General features: G+C 37.3%; 1 protein-coding gene across 1 annotated transcript in view; it reads left to right on the top strand.

Moving 5' to 3' along the window:
* Nucleotides 1–19,438, top strand: part of LOC124775469 (extensin-like) — a 98,270-nt gene that overhangs the window by 31,998 nt on the left and 46,834 nt on the right. The window contains exon 3 of the mRNA XM_047250301.1: nt 2,208–2,280. Within this exon, the coding sequence (XP_047106257.1) occupies nt 2,208–2,280 (73 nt within the window). The remainder of the gene's footprint in view (nt 1–2,207; nt 2,281–19,438) is intronic.

Here is a 19,438-nt window from a genome sequence, read left to right as displayed (position 1 = left end):
AATATATCATTATCTTATGTACAGTCCTTGCACAAAGGCTGTATGCACTCAACCACCTGATTCAGTCCAACATTCAGGTTGAAAATGCAATGCTTTGCATTGTGTGGTAAATGAATTCCATAGAACTACAAAATTTTCCTTACTCAGTGGTTACTTGATATGCCCACCATCATATGACAATAAAGCATCCTATATGAAAATGTTCTTTTGAGAAAAAATTCCTCTTCAAATTACAAAATGAGACCGAGTACAGTCTCCAAACTTCACTAGGATAAATAAGAAATATAAAAAACGACTTCCAGGCACTGAATATGATCAAAAACTGTTTTTGAGGTTGAAATAATAAAATGGTCATTAAATGAGAATTAATTTACTTCAAGCAGTGTCACTTGTGTTAGGCATTCTTATACAGTCTGCAAAGTATCACATTTATAGAAAATTTTAACACAAATTAAGAAACACAGGGAGGTTGGGGGAGACAGAAATAGTGCTATCATTACACATATATTTTTTTGTATTTTGCTCTTTTTCTTTTTCACACACACACACACACACACACACACACACACACACACACACGGTGTGTGTGTGTGTGTGTGTGGGGGGGGGGGGGGGGGGTGAGTGGGTGGATGGTTGGGTGGGCACTTGCGCACACTTGTGCATTCCTTTTCTTTTTCAGAATGTTTTGCAACAAATGAAAGTAGTGCATTCAGCACTTACTGTCAATAACCATCCTAAAAGTTTAAGTTAGGAAAATAGAATAAAATGAATTACTTTTATGGACTGAAATACACTCAAGAGCCAAGGAAATTGGTTCACCTGCCTAATCCTGTGTAGGGCCCCCGCGAGCATGCAGAAGTGCCACAACATGACATGGCATGGACTCGACTAATGTCTGACATAATGCTGGGGGAACTGAAACGATGAATCATGCAGGGCTGTTCATAAACCTGTAATAGTAGAATGGGGTGGAGATCCCTTCTTAACAGCACAATGCAAGGCATCCCAGATATGATCAATACCATTCATGTCTGGGGAGTTTGGTGGAAAGCATAAGTGTTAAAACTCAGAAGAGTGTTCCTAGACCAACTCTGCAATTCTGAACATGACGGGTGTTGCACTGTCCTGCTGGAATTGCCAAAGTCCATTGGATTGCACAATGAACATTAATGGATCAGTTGGTCAGACAGGATGCTTACATACGTGTCACCTGTCAGAGTCATATCTAGACATATAAGGGGTCCCAAATCACTCCAACTACACACACACACCACATCATTACAGAGCCTCCATGAGCTTGAACAGCCCCTGTTGACATGCAGGGTCCATAGGTTCATGTGCACATCCATCTTCTCGATACAATTTGAAACGAGACTCGTGCGATCAGGCAACATGTTTCCAGTTATCAACATACCAATGTTGGTGTTGACAGGCCCAGGTGAGGTGTAAGGCTTTGTATCATGCAGTCATCAAGGGTACATGAGTGGGCCTTCAATGAATGGTTCATATGCTGACAGTTGTTGATTGCCCAGCATTGAAATCTGCAGCAATTTGAACAAGCGTCATGTTGAACGATTCCCTTCAGTCATAATTGGTCCCATTCTTGCAGGATCTTTTTCCAGCTACAGTGATGTCAGAGGTTTGATGTTTTATCAGATTCCTGATATTCATGGTACACTTGTAAACCTGACGTAAGGGGAAATCCCCAATTCATCGCTACCTCGGAAATGCTGTGTCCCATTGTTCATGTGCCAAATATAATACCACATTCAAACTCACTTAAATCTTGATAACCTCCCATTGTAGCAGCAATAACCAATCTAACAACTGTGCCGGACACTTATTGTCTTATATAGGCGTTGTCGACTGCAGTGCCATATTGTACCTGTTTACATATCTCTGTATTTGAATATGAATTCCTATACCACTTTCTTTGGTGCTTCGGTGTATAACAAGGATATGAAGTTTCTATCAATGTAGTTAACCTAACAGATTTTGATAACTTTTATTAATTTGTAAATATTTGTGTAACAATTATCATATGAACTGTTGATGCTCTCATTAAAATTTAACTCTATTTGGAAAGAATTACATCACAACTTATGTTGCTTTAGTATATGCAATTCAACTAAGCAGCCACATTATCACACCAGTTTTGCTGTTTGTTGTTACTATGAAAAAACATTGCTCATTTCCTAACTTTGTAGATTTTTCCCGTGCGGCCATCCCAGATGTCATTACAAAAAACAACAGATACTTCTTTGCTGGCAGCAATTAATGGTAAGTATATTAGCTGATAGGTACCATGAGTTTAATTTCTAACTGTTTTGGGTATTTGATAATTACAGACCTTCATTAATGACACTCAAAGATGTATTTGGTATTGCTTGAAATGAACCATCCAAATTCGGTCAGCATGTTTTGTTTCTCTTGCTTGGGTGGATTTCATAAAAGAGGATATCCTTCATTTTAATAGTTGGCTTGTGACAAGAAGCATCCAAAAATGTAATTATTATTATATAAGCCTCAAATGTAGAGTACAATCTCTCCACCAACACTGGCTATGGTACTATAGTTGGGAATATTTGCTATCATGGTATGTGTAGACAAGAATCTACATAGGCTTTACAAGGATCATAGCATCTACATTCAAAGAAACAACAAATGAGGGGGGAAAAGGAGAGAAAAAACTCATGGTAGGTCTAATGACTGCTCATTGGGAGTTTAATTGCCCACACATCATAGGAATAGAAAGTATTTCTTAAATTCGGACTGTGTAATACAGGCTGCATATATCTCCCAGTGCAAAGCACTGGAAGCCAAAAGATACAAAATATTTGGATCATTAATTCTTGAAGAAATTGTGGCTATCAGAGATCTAGTAAATGGATTCCAATACTCTAGAAGGGTAGCACTTAGCATTTCAAGAATGACAGTCTAAACAGTCCATCCCTGTCCTCTAATTAACATCCAGATAATAAAATTCATAAAGTTAAAATTCTCAAACATTTTTCTGTCATTCATATTTGAAGTATAAATTTATGACAACATTCAATGGGAAATGGCACAGTAGAGTCTCTTTAAAATGGTTGTTACATAAATCTTCAAACAATGTAAATACTTACCGGTATCTTGACTGTCTCACTGGATCCATGGCTCAGCCATGAATTATGAGAGGCCCAATTGTACTGTGTTTCTGTGACGAAACTTAGTTCACAATAAATGAACTATCATAGTAACTCTCATTATAACCATGCAACAGTTTGAATGAAATTGGTCACTTTGGAAATAAACCCTGGCTTTCAGCTTTAAATATTTGCATTCTTTCTCAAAATTGTTGCTATGTGAATATAATCATTTTTATTTAACATGTATTTGACTGGATTCAGTTGAAATAGTAATCATTACATTCCATCTTACATAGAGGCAAGTCATAGCCATGCCTCACCAGATCTGTCCTCTCTCAACACATACCAAAGCCTCTCAACACTCATATAAAATGTATAACAAACAAATTTAACATAACTTGATGGTACAATGAGTCAAAGATGACTATTTACAGGAATTTACAGGAATTAATTTTAAATACATAACAGATTAATAATTTTGGCATAATTTTGTAATGAAGTTTTGGTATCAAAATACCATTAAATTCTCAACTGTCTGCAAATTAGTGATGATAGAAGGAGTTGTAATTTCATACGATGATTGACGTTTTGATAAGCAAGACAAAAATGAAAGAAACAGATTTTCAAAATTTAGTGCAAAAAATATAATATGGTAAATGAAATTTCAAATAATAGTTGCCTAACATCATAATGATCCCAAAAACTACCACAACGAAAAAAAGTTTTGCAATTACGATGAAATGTATTCAGAATATAAATGGTTCAGAATGGTTCATCTGACACAGACATATCATCATCTACTACTGAACAGGCATCAAAGAGGTGCAGATTTATTTCAACAGAGAGAGCTACCACATAATAAACCTAATATATCAATGAAATTAATCAATTTTTTAAAATATAATACAACTGGATAGAAAAAGATTTACTCATCAAACAGTTGCAGGAGAAAGCAAGTGTAAATATTAAGGAAATGTGTTAACTTTAGAGACAGTGGCTCCTTCTTCTGGTAGGGAAATTGAAGGGTAAGGATGAGCAATGAAGGAATAGGATTTGTGAGGTTTAAGAAATTGGGAAAATTAGAGACAATTCAGTCAGAATGCTGGGTCAGGGGAAACTTACTGTTTGAGATGAGAGGGAAACACTGATTGTTGGGAACTGCACCATATGAGATTTGGAAACCTGAATGCTAAGAAGTGGAAGATGGGGTATTAAGCAAGACAGAGATTACTGAAAAAATATCATGCATGAGTTAATAAAAAGTGGTAAACTACGTGTGCAATATGTGGTGATGGACGGGGAGGAGGACAGGGGAGGGAGAGGGGGGGGGGGGGGGGGGAAGAAAAATTGGAAAATAATAGGTATGTAAAGATAAAGGGAAGTGCAGAAAGGAATAGTTACTTAGTAGAAATGCTGAGACCAAGGAAATGAAGGCCAGGTGGGAAGTCAGGACCAAGGACATGTAATGCCAGTTCCCACCTGTGGCATTCTGAGAAAATGGTGTAGGTGAAGAATCCAGATGGCATGTGTGGTGAAACAGGCACTGAAGTTATGATGGTTACGCTGTAGAGCATGCCCTGCAACAGGATATTGTGTATTGCTAGTATAGACCCTCTGCCTATGCCCATTCATCCTAACTGATAACTTGGTGGTAGTAATACCAGTGTAGATGGCGAAACAATGTTTACATTACAGCTTTTACCTGACATGTGTCATTCCCCAAATGATTCTCCTTTGATTTCCTTCCTTTTTCCAGTGACAGGGCTGGTATCAGTGGTGGTAGGAGGATGCATAAGGCAAGTCTTGTGTGGGGACAGCCACAGAGTAGGAGCCATAGGATAGGGAAATCGATGATGTGGTTCATCATCCACAGCGCCTGTGCTGGTAAGTCTGCTGGTTCAAAGAACTCAGTTAGTGGAATGAACCCTGCTGGGAGTGTGAGTGGTTCTCCATACAAGATATCTATTAGTGTTCTGAGTAGGCCTTCCTTGAATGCCATACAAATGCCTAGTAGTACCATAGTCCTGTAGCAGCGGCATGGTTTCTTTCATCCATTACCTGCACCTACCTGTAAACTCATTGTAGCAGATCACTGGTGGGAAAGCCGATCAGAAACCTACTGTACTGCAACTCATACCAGGTAGCATACAATGTAACTTTTCCAAGAATCAGGAAAAGGTCTTAACTTTGAATGAAAGGTGAAAATACTGACAAAACATTGGTATATTCTGCCAATACCATGCTAATCTTAACACAGTCATGCACAGACATTTTCGTTCATGTTAGCAAGTTTATGATAACTTATTTTCCTGAAATCTGAACAACTACTAAACACAGATTGTTCTTTAATGAAAATGCACACCATATTATTAAGTTTATCAGTGTCTAATGCACTCAAATTTTTGGTCACCAATCTGTTCACTATGCCAACATTCTATATTTCCAAGAGAAACGATGCCCAAAGAATACTCCATTCTGATTCATCAGTTTTGTTTAAGGCCAATAGAAAAACATTATTCTTCCATGTTAATACATGATTTCCATGACAAACCAGCCAACAAATAACACACTTTCAAACTTTACTTTTTCCCAAAATAAATAGGGCCGGCCTCTGTGGCCGAGGGGTTCTAGGTGTTTGAGTCCGTAACCGCACTGCTGCTATGGTCATGGGTTTGAATCCTGCCTCAAGCATGGATGTGTGTGATATCCTTAGGTTAGTTAGGTTTAAGTAGTTCTAAGTCTAGGGGATTGTTGACATCAGATGTTAAGTCCCATAGTGCTTAGAGCCATTTGAAGCCAAAATAAATATTTAACATTCTGATATTTTGTTTACAAATTACATTATGAACTACTTTCATTTGCACTTGAATTAGCTTTCCTTTTACCATAAACTTAGTTAACATATTATGATAAAAAATTTCCCATCGTCTGCTTCACACCCCCTATGATTATAAAGTTTTTTTCCAAAAATCTTAGAATTATACAAATTATCAATCCTGGCTTCAAGTTTTAAATCTTTCAAAATATTCTCATTCCTATAAACTGAAATTACAAATTTCTTACTCCAGACTTGTCAGTCTAGTCTAATCTAGCCTAATGTTTTAATTTCTTTATGAAAAATCATTTCCTACTTGACAAAATTGATGCAAATTTTCAAAACAAATTTTCAACATTTTAATAACTTTTTCATTTATAAATTCAAGTTTTATGAAAGTCTTTTGAAGTGAACTGCTTGTTTTTATTTAAAGCCACTATGATTTGTGTCCTTTCATGTAATAATGGCATTTTATCATACATAGCACTAGCACATCACTGTCATCTTTTCATCACATACATTTCCTTGGTTTTTGATTATGGCACCTCTGTATTGTAGTGTCCATAACATTCCTCCATTCTCCACATATCCGTCCTTCCAGAGTTTACATGCAAAGTTGTCCCTGAAACCATACTTCCGTCTAAGACTACTTTCTTTCCATACATTCTAATAGACAATCTTTTATTATTACAAGAAATTATTTACAAATTTTATATTTCATTTAACTTGACTTGAAATGAAAGTAAATTAACAGAGTGTTGCTTCTTTATTTTACTTTAATCAGCAAGGCGAAATCAACTAGAAAATTTTTTTCAAGAATTTATTTCCTCTATAAGACTAAATTAATTTTTTTTTAAAAATTAGTTGCTATTGAAAGCAAAACTTAAACTTTTTCTTTACTTTAACTCAACTGGAGAAAATTTAATTGTGAAAAACATATTTCACACAAAGCAATTATTTACAAACATCTAATAATACACAGCTACCACTTTTATACAGCATCTCTTTGCATCACTTCTTCTTCATATTTTTTACCACTATTGAAGAGAAATCACAATTTTTTATTTGCAATGTATATGATTACTATCTTCACATTCATTGATATTCCTTTCATAATAAATGTTTTTCAGCTTTATCCAGGTATATTTTTCATCATATTTGTTAAATTTACTTTACTATGTGGTATTGTATATCTGATTTCGTCATTACAGCACACCTTTTCCTGACCACTACACTTTAGTATTCATCATGAAAATCTCCTTTATTAACTGCACTTGTCACACCCAGTTACTTTCATTTTCCTACATTTCACTCAGCCTCCAGTTTATTTCTAGATATTCCAACAGGATATTCATTACTGCCTGCCATTATTTTTACTGATACATTAATGTTTTGTACCCTTACACATACCAGGGAATAACTTCTCATATTACTTAAGTCAATCCTTACTGTCAGCTTTCATTAGGATAATGCACCCTTTTTCTACTTTCCCTTTACATCATCACTTTCGTACCTTAATTATTTACCTACATCAACATACTTATGTGGTCACTTCACTCCATTACAGTATGACCCCCATTTCTCTCACCATAAATCATATTTTGTCATAAGACACCATGATGCCCTCTGAGACTCTCAAACACCTTCATTCACAGATAAGAAAATTAAAGATGATAGATTCAGCTCAGAATGATAGAAGAGGAAGATTACAATACAAAAAGAAACTGAAATATCATTGTCAATAACTTGAGCACCTGGTGTTCATCAAACAGCTAGCATTGCATAGGTTGCAATGCCCTTTGAGGCCACCAAGCCTAGCTCACACCTAACTCTGGACTAATGTATCTTTTTGTTCAATTTTTTTCTTGTACCACCTTCATTTCCTCAGGTCCACCCCCACATGATCCCCATACTCATTGTAGCCCTCTAAATCTTCCATCCTTCTGCAGTACCTAATTGGTATTCTTAGGTCAAATTATTTTTTTGAAAAAATAGTACAACCACATCTTTCTCATTTATTTCAAAAATTACTACATTTTGATTAAAATTTAATCTCCCTTTGTACTGGTTAAAGAAATCTAGACCAATTAGCATTTTTGTACATAGATCAGTGATTATAAGGAAGTTATGGAGTACTTGCCCACCATTTATTTTCACTGGAAACAGAACTTCGTGTTTAACAGGTTTCAGCTACAATTATCTGCACCCACATTACTACCATTAATACAAGTTCATTTCTATTTGGCAATGATTCTAACCAACTTTTACTCATAGCACATAAATCACTGCCACTATCTGCGAAACCCTGTACTTCTTTGTTACACACTTGCAGACAAATTACTGGCTGACTCAATACCTGCCTTTCATTGCTATTGTCAGAACAATCCTCCAGCAAATCGCTCACAATCTCCCTTGTATCAAAACCTTCCCTGTTTCCAGAAATTACACATATTTTTACAGGATTACCCTCATCACTTTTCTCCCCCATACTAACTATACTGTCCAATAATGACAGCTCATTATTTTTTCCGGCGTTTTGGCATTCTCCCTTTCCTCTCTCTCTTTCTTTTTTTCACATTTATTTGCCTGACCCCCAGTTTGGTCACCATTTTCCTGCCTCTCCCTTGTAGCCTCACAAATATCATCATTTATAGATATTAGTATTTCTTTTACATTGACATCACTAATCTTTAATAATTCTGCAGCTTCTGTACTTTCTCCTTCCCTAGAACATGACTCAACCTCAACTTGGTTGCTAAACACTGTCTGGAAATCAACCCGGAGTAGACAGCATTCCATTAGAACTACTGATAGCCTTGGGAGAGCCAGTCATGACAAAACTCTTCCATCTGGTGTGCTGGATGTATGAGACAGGTGAAATGCCCTCAGATTTCAAGAAGAATATTATAATTCCAATCCCAAAGAAAGCAAGTGTTGACAGGTGTGAAAATTACCAAACTATCAGTTTAATACGTCATGGCTGCAAGCCATGCAAATGGAAAAACAGGCAAATGGAAAAACTGGTAGAAGCTGATCTCAGGAAAGATCAGTTTGGATTCCATAGAAATGTTGAAACACATGAGAAAGTACTGACCCTACGACTTATCTTAGAAGATTAAGGAAAGGCAAACCTACATTTCTAGCATTTGCAGACTTAGAGAAAGTTTTTGACAATTTTGTGTGAAATACTCTCTTTCAAATTCTGAAGTTACCAGGGGTTAAATACGGGGAGCAAAAGGCTATTTTCTGTACAGAAACCAAACTGCAGTTATAGGAGTTGAGGGACATGAAAGGGAAGCAGTGGTTGAGAAGGGAGTAAGACAGGGTTGTAGCCTATTCCAAATATTATTCAATATGTATATTGAGCAAGCAGTAAAGGAAACAAAAGAAAAATTTGGAGTAGGAATTAAAATCCATGGATAAGAAATAAAAACTTTGAGGTTTGCCAATGACATTGTAATTCTATCAGATACAGCAAAGAACCTAGAAGAGTAATTGAACAGAATGGACAGTGTCCTGAAAGTGGGATATAAGATGAACATCAACGAAAGTAAAATGAGGATTGTTGTTGTTGTGGTCTTCAGTCCAGAGACTGGTTTGATGCAGCTCTCCATGCTACTCTATCCTGTGCAAGCTTCTTCATCTCCCAGTACGTACTGCAACCTACATCCTTCTGAATCTAGTGTATTCATCTCTTGGTCTCCCTCTATGATTTTTACCCGTCGCGCTGCCCTCCAATACTAAACTGGTGATCCCTTGATGCCTCAAAATATGTCCTACCAATTGATCCCTTCTTCTAATCAAGTTGTGCCATAAATTTCTCTTCTCACCAATTCTATTCAGTACCTCCTCATTAGTTATGTGATCTACCCATCTAATCTTCAGCATCCTCCTGTAGCACCACATTTTGAAAGCTTCTATTCTCTTTTTGTCCAAACTATTTATTGTCCATGTTTCACTTCCATACATGGCTACACTCCATACAAATATTTTCAGAAAAGACTTCCTAACACTTAAATCTATACTCGATGTTAACAAATTTCCCTTCTTCAGAAATGCTTTCCTTGCCATTGCCAGTCTACATTTTATATCCTCTCTACTTCAACCATCATTAGTTATTTTGCTCCCCAAATAGCAAACTCATTTACTACTTTAAGTGTCTCATTTCCTAATCTAATACCCTCAGCATCACCTGATTTAATTCGACTACATTCCATTATCATTGTTTTGCTTTTGTTGATGTTCATCTTATATCCTCCTTTCAAGACACTGTCCATTCCGTTCAGCTACTCTTCCAAGTCCTTTGCTGTCTCTGACAGAATTACAATGTCTTAACATCGGGGAGAGACTACAACCCTGTCTCACTCCCTTCCCAACCAATTCTTCCCTTTCATGTCCCTCGACTCTTATAACTGCCATCTGCTTTCTGTACAAATTGTAAATGGCCTTTTTCTCCCTGTATTTTACCCCTGCCACCTTCAGAATGAGGATAATGGAATATAATTGTATGAAATCAAGTGATGCTGAGGGAATTATATTATAAAATGAGACACTTAAAGTAGTAGATGAGTTTTGCTACTTGAGTAGCAAAACAACTGATGATGGTCACAGAGATGATATAAAATGTAGCTTGGCTATGGCAAGGAAAGGGTTTCTGAAGAAGAGAAATTTGTTAACATCGAATATAAATTTAAGTGCCAGGAAATCTTTTCTGAAAGTATTTGTACAGAGTGCAGCCATGTACACAAGTGAAACATGGATGATAAATAGTTTAGACAAGAAGAGAATAGAAGCTTTCATAATATGGTGCAACAGAAGAATGCTGAAGATTAGATGGGTAGATCATATAACTAATGAGGAGGTACTGAATAGAATTGGAGACAACAGGAATTTGTGGCACAGTCTGATTAAAAGAAGGGATCAGTTGGTAGGACATGCTCTGAGGCATCAAGGGATCACCAGTTGTATTGGAGGGAAGTGTGAAGGGTAAAAATCAAAGAGGGAAACCAAGAGATGAGTACACTAAGCAGATTCAGATGGATGTAGGCTGCAGTAGCTACTCAGAGATGAAAAGACTTGCACAGATAGAGTAGCATGAAGAGCTGCATCAAACCAGTCTCTGGACTGAAGGCCACAACAACAAGATTTCTGTCTGAAAGGTAGTCTTGAATCTAGTTGCAGATCTACTCTGGTACTCAATAAGCTTGTTGTTGTTTGTTTTTTTTTTTCAGTAAACAGCAGTGTGGTAGTGTCAAATGCATTCCTGAAGTCAAGGAATATGACAGAAACCTAAGTGCTGTTGTCTATGTTGCTATGGATCTCATGGAGCAATAGAGCGAGCTGAGTTTCACAGGATCTCTGTTTGTGGAACCCATGTTGATTTTTATAGAGCACATTTTCGTTCTCTAAGAACATCATAATTCTTGAGCATAAAACATGCTCCATAATTTTAAAGCAGATTGACACCAATGACATTGGTCTATGATTATGTGCTTCTGTCCTATGACCCTTCTTAAAAATGGGAATGACCTGCACTATCTTCCAGTCAATAGGTACCCTTCATTGCTCAAGTGATCTATGATAAATTAGTGCTAGAAGGGGAGCAAGTTCTTTTGCATAATATTTGTAGAATCTTATAGGTATCGCATCTGGTTCTGATGCTTTTCCACAACTAAGCGGTTGTTGTTTTACTATTCCATGATGGGTTACCTTGGTGTCTGCCATTTCAACATTTGTACAACAATTGAAAAGAGGGGCTGCATTACAATCTTCCTCAGTGAAATGATTTTGGAAGACTGGATTCCGTATTTCAGCCTTCTCTCTGTTATCTTCTGTTTTGATGCCAGTATGGTCACCAAGTGAATAAACAGTTGATTTTGACCCACTTACTGATTTCACATATGACCAAAACCTCTTAGGGTTTTTACTCAGATTGGTTGGCAAAATTTTCCTTTAAAAGTCATTGAATGCTTTTTCACATCTCTTCTTAAGCTCATTTTTGCTTCATTCAGCTTTTGTTTGTCAGCTAGCTTTTTACTTCTCTTGGGACAGAGATGAATTTCTCTTTGTTTATGTAGCATTCTTCTAACATGACTATTAAACCATGGTGGGCCCTTCCCATCCCTTAAGGCCTTACTTGGTACATACTTGTCTAGGGCTGATTACATGATGCCTTTGAATTTTTTCCATTCGTTCTCCACATCTTCATCCTCATCACCAAATATTTGATGCTGACTGCACAGATACTCTGAAATTTGTATCCTGTCACTCTTGCTAAGGAAAAATATCTTCCAACCTTTCTTAACAGCCTTTGTAAGACCCATTGTCATAGATACTATCAGAGCCTCATGATCATTGACACATTCTTCTATGTCCACTGATTTGATAAGTTCAGGTCTATTTGTTGCCTGGAAGTTACCCTCACAAGTTGGTTCTCTAACTATCTGTTCAAAGTAATTTTTGCACTAGATATCCAGAACAATGTCACACAAGTCCTTGTTTCTGGCACCAGTTCTGATAGCTTGACACTCCTAATCTATAGCTGGCAAGTTGAAGCCACCACCTATTACAACGCCATTATCAGGAAAATTATTAACGATATTCTGCAAGTTCTGTCTGAAGCACTCTACCACTAGAGCTTCTGACGCAGACAGTCTATAAAAGCATGTGATTACCACTTTTGACCAATCTTTAATACTTAACACTTTTTGACTAGACTTAGCACTCCAAAGTTAAATTAATTCATGTGTACCATCCAGAATTTGAGTGGTTAATTAAATGTTTCTGAAGCAAGTTTATAAGTTTGATTACATTAGTGTTTAGTTACGTATTAGTACAGGTTACGAAACTACTGTGCTGTTGAAGTTATTTTCTGCTTTTGTGTTATGTTTTACTATCAAACCATGTGTGACAAGTGTGGTGGTTGCCATAGAAATTTGAAAGCGAGGGTGTTCTGTGTAGACTGTAGGTTGTGGTTTCATTGGGTCAAGTGCAGCAGAGAGGAAATAAGGGTAGATAATGACGCTCTTCCATGGCAATGTAGGTTATGTAGAAAGGACAGAAAAATCACGGAACAGGAGGCTGAGTTAGAAATCGCGAATTTGGAATTATGTAAGCTAAGGGAGGAAAAGGACTCTGAGCACTAGGAAAAGGTAGCAAGCAAAGGGCAAAAAAGGGAAACAATTAATAAAACTTCTGAAATTCAATTAACAAATCAGTTTGGCTTGCTATCTGAAGTAGTGGAGGAAGGGCCTCTTTCAGATGTAGTTGAATGTAGGATGAAGCAGAATACTAGCTTAAAGAAAAAAGACAGGTTAGGATCAAACCAGAATAGGAAAAGAAGAATTCTGCTTATATATAGCAGTCATGGGAGGGGTGTGGGCCAACAGCTTCAGGAGAAATTACGGACCGAGTACCAGGTCACAAGTTTTGTGAAACCAAGTGCTAGACTTAGCCAGGTGACAGAAAACTTAGGTCAGCTATGCAAGGACTTTGAGAAGGAAGATCAGGTAATTATAGTTGGGGGAGCAGGAAACAGCCTGGCTATGAATCCAAGATATAATATTAGGAGAGACCTGGATAAAATACAAGCAGAAACTGGCCACATGAATGTAGGGTTTGTGGAGGTCTTTCAGTGCTATGATCAGTCCTGGGTAAACACTGCGGTAAGGCGTGTTAACACTGAGCTGAACGGGATGCTCGACACCGGCAAAGTCCCACATGAGTTGTTCCAGTTGATACTATTGGTAGGTGGTGTTACACTACACATGGCCTGCACCTTAATAGGACACCTTGATAGGAAAGGGAAAGATAAGTTAGCTTCTCTATTAGCAGATACTGTAAGGGGGGCCACAGTCACACAAGGGGTGATCCCTGTGGTTATTGGGACCAGGCAGACAGGTGTTTTAGGTTAAAGCCAAATTCCAGACAGACAACAACCAAGGAAAATAGAAGAAAAGAAACTTCATGCACAGTGAATAGGGATAAAGCTAAGGGTGGTATCAGGTTACTTTACCAAAATATCAGGGGAATAAAAAAATAAAGTAGATGAGCTGAAAATGTGTTTAGATGATCTCAAAAATAAGAATGAGACTTATATACTTTGTCTGTCTGAGCACCATGTAACTGTTGGGATGGAAAACTTCAGTATAAATGGGTATAATTTAGGATCTTACACTTGTAGATCTAGTATGGATAAAGGAGGAGTTGCCATTTTCATAAAACAAGGGTATAAATACAGAACTGTTGAAGTAAGCAAATTTTGTGTTGATCAGCACTTTGAGGTTTGTGCATGTGAACTTTAGCTAGATAATGTCACGTTGATATTAGCAACAGTGTACAGCTCTCCACTAGGAGATTGGGAGCTGTTCATAAAAAAGTTTGACTCCCTATTGTGCTGTCTGTCAGACAAAAAGAAGAAGTTATTAATCTGTGGTGATTTCAGTGTTAACTTTCTAATCAATTCTGATTGGAAGAGTGAATTAGAAGTGTTGTTAACAACGTATAACTTATAATCAGTGATCAATTTCCCACACGTATAGCTCAGGACAGTAGTACTCTAATAGATAATATATTTGTACAGCAAGAGGATGTAGAACAAACACATGCTTTCCCTGTGGTAAATGGATTATCTGACCATGATGCACAACTGATTAACTTACAAAACCTAACAGGGTGTACACTTCAGAAACCATTAAGTAAAAGAGTGAAGGTGCTCAACCCAGTATCTATAGATCACTTCAGAGAAAGTTTAGGAAATGTAAACTGGGAAGATGCATATAATGAGACAAATGCTAATGATAAATGCATCATATTTCTTGATAAATTTATATCCCTTTTTGAACATTGTTTTCTAAAGAAAATTACTAAATATAACACCACAGACTTTTCAAAAAAACCTTGGATTACTGCAGGTATTAAAGTGTCTTCAGAAAGAAAAAGAGAACTGTATGAGACAGCAAGAACTAGTAAAGATCCAGAAGTAGTTTTACACTATAAAAATTATTGTAACATACTGAGAAAAGTTGTACAGAAATCAAGAAATATGTATGTTAGAGAAGAAATTAACAACTCCAACAATAAAATCAAATCAATAGGAAATGTTGTTAGAAGGGAGACAGGAAAAGTAACCACTGGTGTAGGTAGTATTACTGCTACAGAGAATGAGACCATCTTAACCAACAGTACACAGGCAGCCAATGTATTTAACAATCACTTCTTAAGTGTAGGAGAAAAAATTGGTGTGAATAGTTCAAAAGAAAAAGCCGGGCTGTACATGGAAGAGCCAGTTTTGAAAAAAATTAGTCAGATTAAGTTTCATCTAACAACCTCTTGTGAAATAAGGAAAATTATTAAATCTTTGAAAAATAAATGTTCTGTTGGAGTAGATCACATCTCTAACAAGTTATTAAAACAATGTGGAGCAATTACAGCTGATGTTTTCATTCACATATGTAATGCATCATTGACTCAGGGTATTTTTCCAGACAGGTTAAAATAAGCCATTGTCAGGCCTCTCTACAAAAAGGGGGAAACCAAAGATGTCAATAATTACCAGCCACTATCTTTGCTTACAGCATTTTCAAAAATCTTTGAGAAAGTAATGTACGCAAGAGTGGTTAGCCATCTCAACAGTAATGGGATACTTAGTAAATCACAGTTCGGATTTCAGAAATGCTGTTAGACTGAGACAGCAAGATACAATTTCACTGTCCACATAATAAAGTCTTTAAATAGTAAAATGTCACCAGTAGGAATATTCTGTGATTTATCCAAAGCATTTGATTGTGTGAACCATGACATTATGTTAGAGAAATTACAATTCATGGTATAAATGGAACAGCATATGAGTGGTTTAAGTCATATCTACAGAACAGGAAGCAAAAAGTCTCTTTATATGCTTCAAGTGATTCAGAAGAGTTTGCCACTTCATCTAACTGGGGTGAAATTATATTAGGTGTTCCACAAGGTTCGATCATGGGTCCCCTCCTGTTCTTGATATATGTGAATGACCTCGCTTCTTATGTGAAACAAGATGCTGAACTGACACTGATGATACAAGCATAATTATTAATCCAGTAAAAGAAAGTCCAATAGAAAATGATACAAATAAGGTCTTTGGAAAAGTTATTAATTGGTTTTCTGCAAATGGGCTTGCTCTGGACTTTGAAAAAACACAGTACATCCAATTTTCTGCTGCAAAAAGTATAATTCCTTCAATAAACATAACACATCAAAAGAAGTCAGTAACCAGGGTAGAGCATACTAAGTTTTTAGATGTACATATAGATGAGAATCTTAATTGAAAAATTCATATTTTGGATCTCCTAAAGTGACTAGGTTTAGCAAATTTTGCAATCAGAATAATTGCCAATTTTGAGGATGTAGAAATTAGTAAGCTAACATACTTTGCATAGTTCCACTCTCTTATGTCTTACAAGATAATATTCTGGGGCAAATCAACACTTAGGCAAAAGGTATTCACTGCTCAAAAGAAAGTAATTAGAATAATGTGTGGGGTTCATAGTTGCACATCTTGTAGGTATCTGTTTAAAAGGTTAGGAATTCTTACAACTGCTTCACAGTACATTTACTCAGTAATGAAATTTTTTCTCAACCACATGGATCAGTTTAAAATGAACAGCGACATTCATGATTACAATACCAGAAAAAATAAAAACCTACACTATCCTTTACTTAACCTATCTTTGGCACAGAAAGGGGTAAAATATGCTGCTATAAAACTTTTTGATACATTACCAGATGAAATAAAATGTCTGACAGACAGCAGTAGCCGGCCGGTGTGGCCGAGCGGTTCTAGGCGCTACAGTCTGGAACCGCGCGACCGCTACGGTCGGAGGTTCGAATCCTGCCTCGAGTATGGATGTTTGTGCTGCCCTTAGGTTAGTTAGGTTTTGGTAGTTCTAAGTTCTATGGGACTGCTGACCTCAGATGTTAAGTCCCATAGTGCTCAGAGCCATTTTTGACAGCAGTAATAATTTCAAAAACAAATTGAAATCATACTCCTTGACAACTGCTTCTACACCATAGATGAATTCTTGAATATGAGTAAATAAATCTGGAGATATAATATATGCATTTTGTGCCATTTAAGGGAATGGGATAGATAATAGAAATATTTAGGTATAACACTATAATGTAAACAAAAAGAAAAAAAAAGAAAAGAAAACATGTTTCCCGTGCGAATTTCCTGTGCATTTGACATGTTCCACATCATAATGGTTTTTCTGTGTTATTTATCAATGGAACACATAACTAACTAACCCAGATTAATTCACAATCATAATCTGTGATAACCTTGCTGGATTTTATCAAATTCTTTGCTGCTGTAAATGCACTGCCCCCATTGGCGACCAGCCTAACCTTACAATAAATATTCGAATCTGCTTAGGAGTTGTCATTAATATCTGGTTCAATCAATACTCTGTTCCTAATACTATCTGTGCATTATAGCCTTCAGTAAGTGATACTAATTCTGGGGCCTTTCCTTGGATGCTCCTATAGTTTGCTAAAATCATACTAACCTTTTCTATCTCTGATCTGCAAGGATGAACATTCTCTGAGGACACGGTGGCTAATTTATCAGGCAAATCATCTTTGATCCCAAGGGACGGTTTCTCTGGCACACAAAAGCCCCATGTGTGTGCCACATATACTCTCCTACCATAGTAGCTGCTTGCTGAATGCAGTGCACACCTGGAGGTCGAGAAATTCGCATCCCATACCATCACAGAGTCATCTGAGCCTCAGGTTTAGAGACTTTCCACTTTGCTCCAAACCAGATGACTGCAATCAACCCTGGGTATGGTGCTACAAATAAACAGCTTAGCCTGCACCCTGTGTGAAATGCTGGTTTCCTTCACCAAATCTACCAAAAGGAGCCGAGGATGCCCTCAGAACCCAAGTGGTAGACATCATTCATGCTGACATGTGCCCGATATGCACCTAGTTGAACCCACTGTGCTTGATAGATGCTAGTAGGGCATCTTCCACATCACAGACGAGACCCCCCAGCAAACGTACCAACACATTGCTTGCTATTTCCCCCGAGGGGCTCCATCAACTGCCTAACTCTGGAGTTCCCAATGACAAGTTTACCCATCATCTGCACTTGTCCAGACTGGTCAGCAAAATCGGTCACTCTCCCAACAGGAGAAACAAACTGTGTTGGCTCAGAGGTATCATCAACACTGGGTAGCACTTCATACCAGTTGCTAAGGTGTAGGGAGCCTTTTTCCCAGTGACATGCAAACCCACCGCTGTCTGCCACCCACTGTCGAGTGAGGACGGTCTGGTCAGATGTTGCATATCAGAAGATGCAGCAACACTCAGGTCACCAGGGGATTCCAATGGCACAAAAGGTGACACAGGTCTCATCACCAGCACCCTGATTTTGCTGTGACTTTCAGCATTAGCCAGAAGCTTCCAGCTGTTTATGGACTGTGGTCAATCCTCACTGTGTCTGCTCATAGAGAGCACAGTCCCTAGCTCTATCATAGAGCACAAAAAATAGATATAAGATCTCAAATGGCGCTACTGAATTTGGAATGTATGCAAAATATAATGAGCAGAATAAAGAAACACTAAAAATTTCTCTGCAGATTTCTCACTGTACCCCGAGACAGCAAGCTCTTAAACAGAAATAAATTTCTCTACTGAAGTGGATGTATCTAGAGTTATGTGTTACTAGAAACTCTACTTAGTCAAAAGCTAATGCACGAGATAAATATGCAAGTTAGAATGCACTAACCTGAAGTACATGCTGTGTACCAGCATGAGATTAAAACTTTGTGGCAGGATGTGGAGCTTCTGGCAGCATGAAAATTGCACTTGGAAGCGGCCTTACACAAGGATATGCACCAGGATTCATATACAAACAAAAACTTAGTACAATACACATGTATAGTACCCTTCTTTGCAGAAGCACATGAAAAGAATTCAGAAACAAGTAACTTACTGTGTCTCAGACAATTGCTGCTGCTGCAACCACTGCTGGCACATCCACTAGCCTTGATGTCTGCTGGTACATTTATTACTTATTTGTCCACAAATGTGCCTTTCTGGCTCATTGGCGTAAGTCTGAGGCTAAAACAAAAGGGAAATAGAAAACCAGTTGTTCTGAACACTAATTTAAAAGAAACAAAAAGTTCATTCATTTAATAAATGACGAAAAATTGGGGCAATAAACGGCACAAGATTTCAGGTTTATCTTGTATTCTTAATACAGATGACAAAAAAGTTTTTTTCTTCATATAAGTGAATGATTTTTCTAATAATATTTGTTATTTAAACATGAATAATAATTTATAAATGTATTCATTATTCATCATTTGCATAAATTTCTCCCTACTTTGGTGATAAGCAGAGTGCCCCCGCATGTGCACACTGTAGATTGGCAACCTATGTGCAAGTGAGAACAGGCATGTGAAATCAGCACGGCTGCAAACAAGCCCTCAGGCAGCTGTGCCAGCTTCGT

This window comes from Schistocerca piceifrons, chromosome 2 (genome assembly GCF_021461385.2).
Source record: "Schistocerca piceifrons isolate TAMUIC-IGC-003096 chromosome 2, iqSchPice1.1, whole genome shotgun sequence".
Classification (NCBI taxonomy): Eukaryota; Metazoa; Arthropoda; class Insecta; order Orthoptera; family Acrididae; genus Schistocerca; species Schistocerca piceifrons.
Note: the sequence above shows the minus strand (reverse complement) of the source record. Positions and strands in the feature narration are given on the sequence as shown.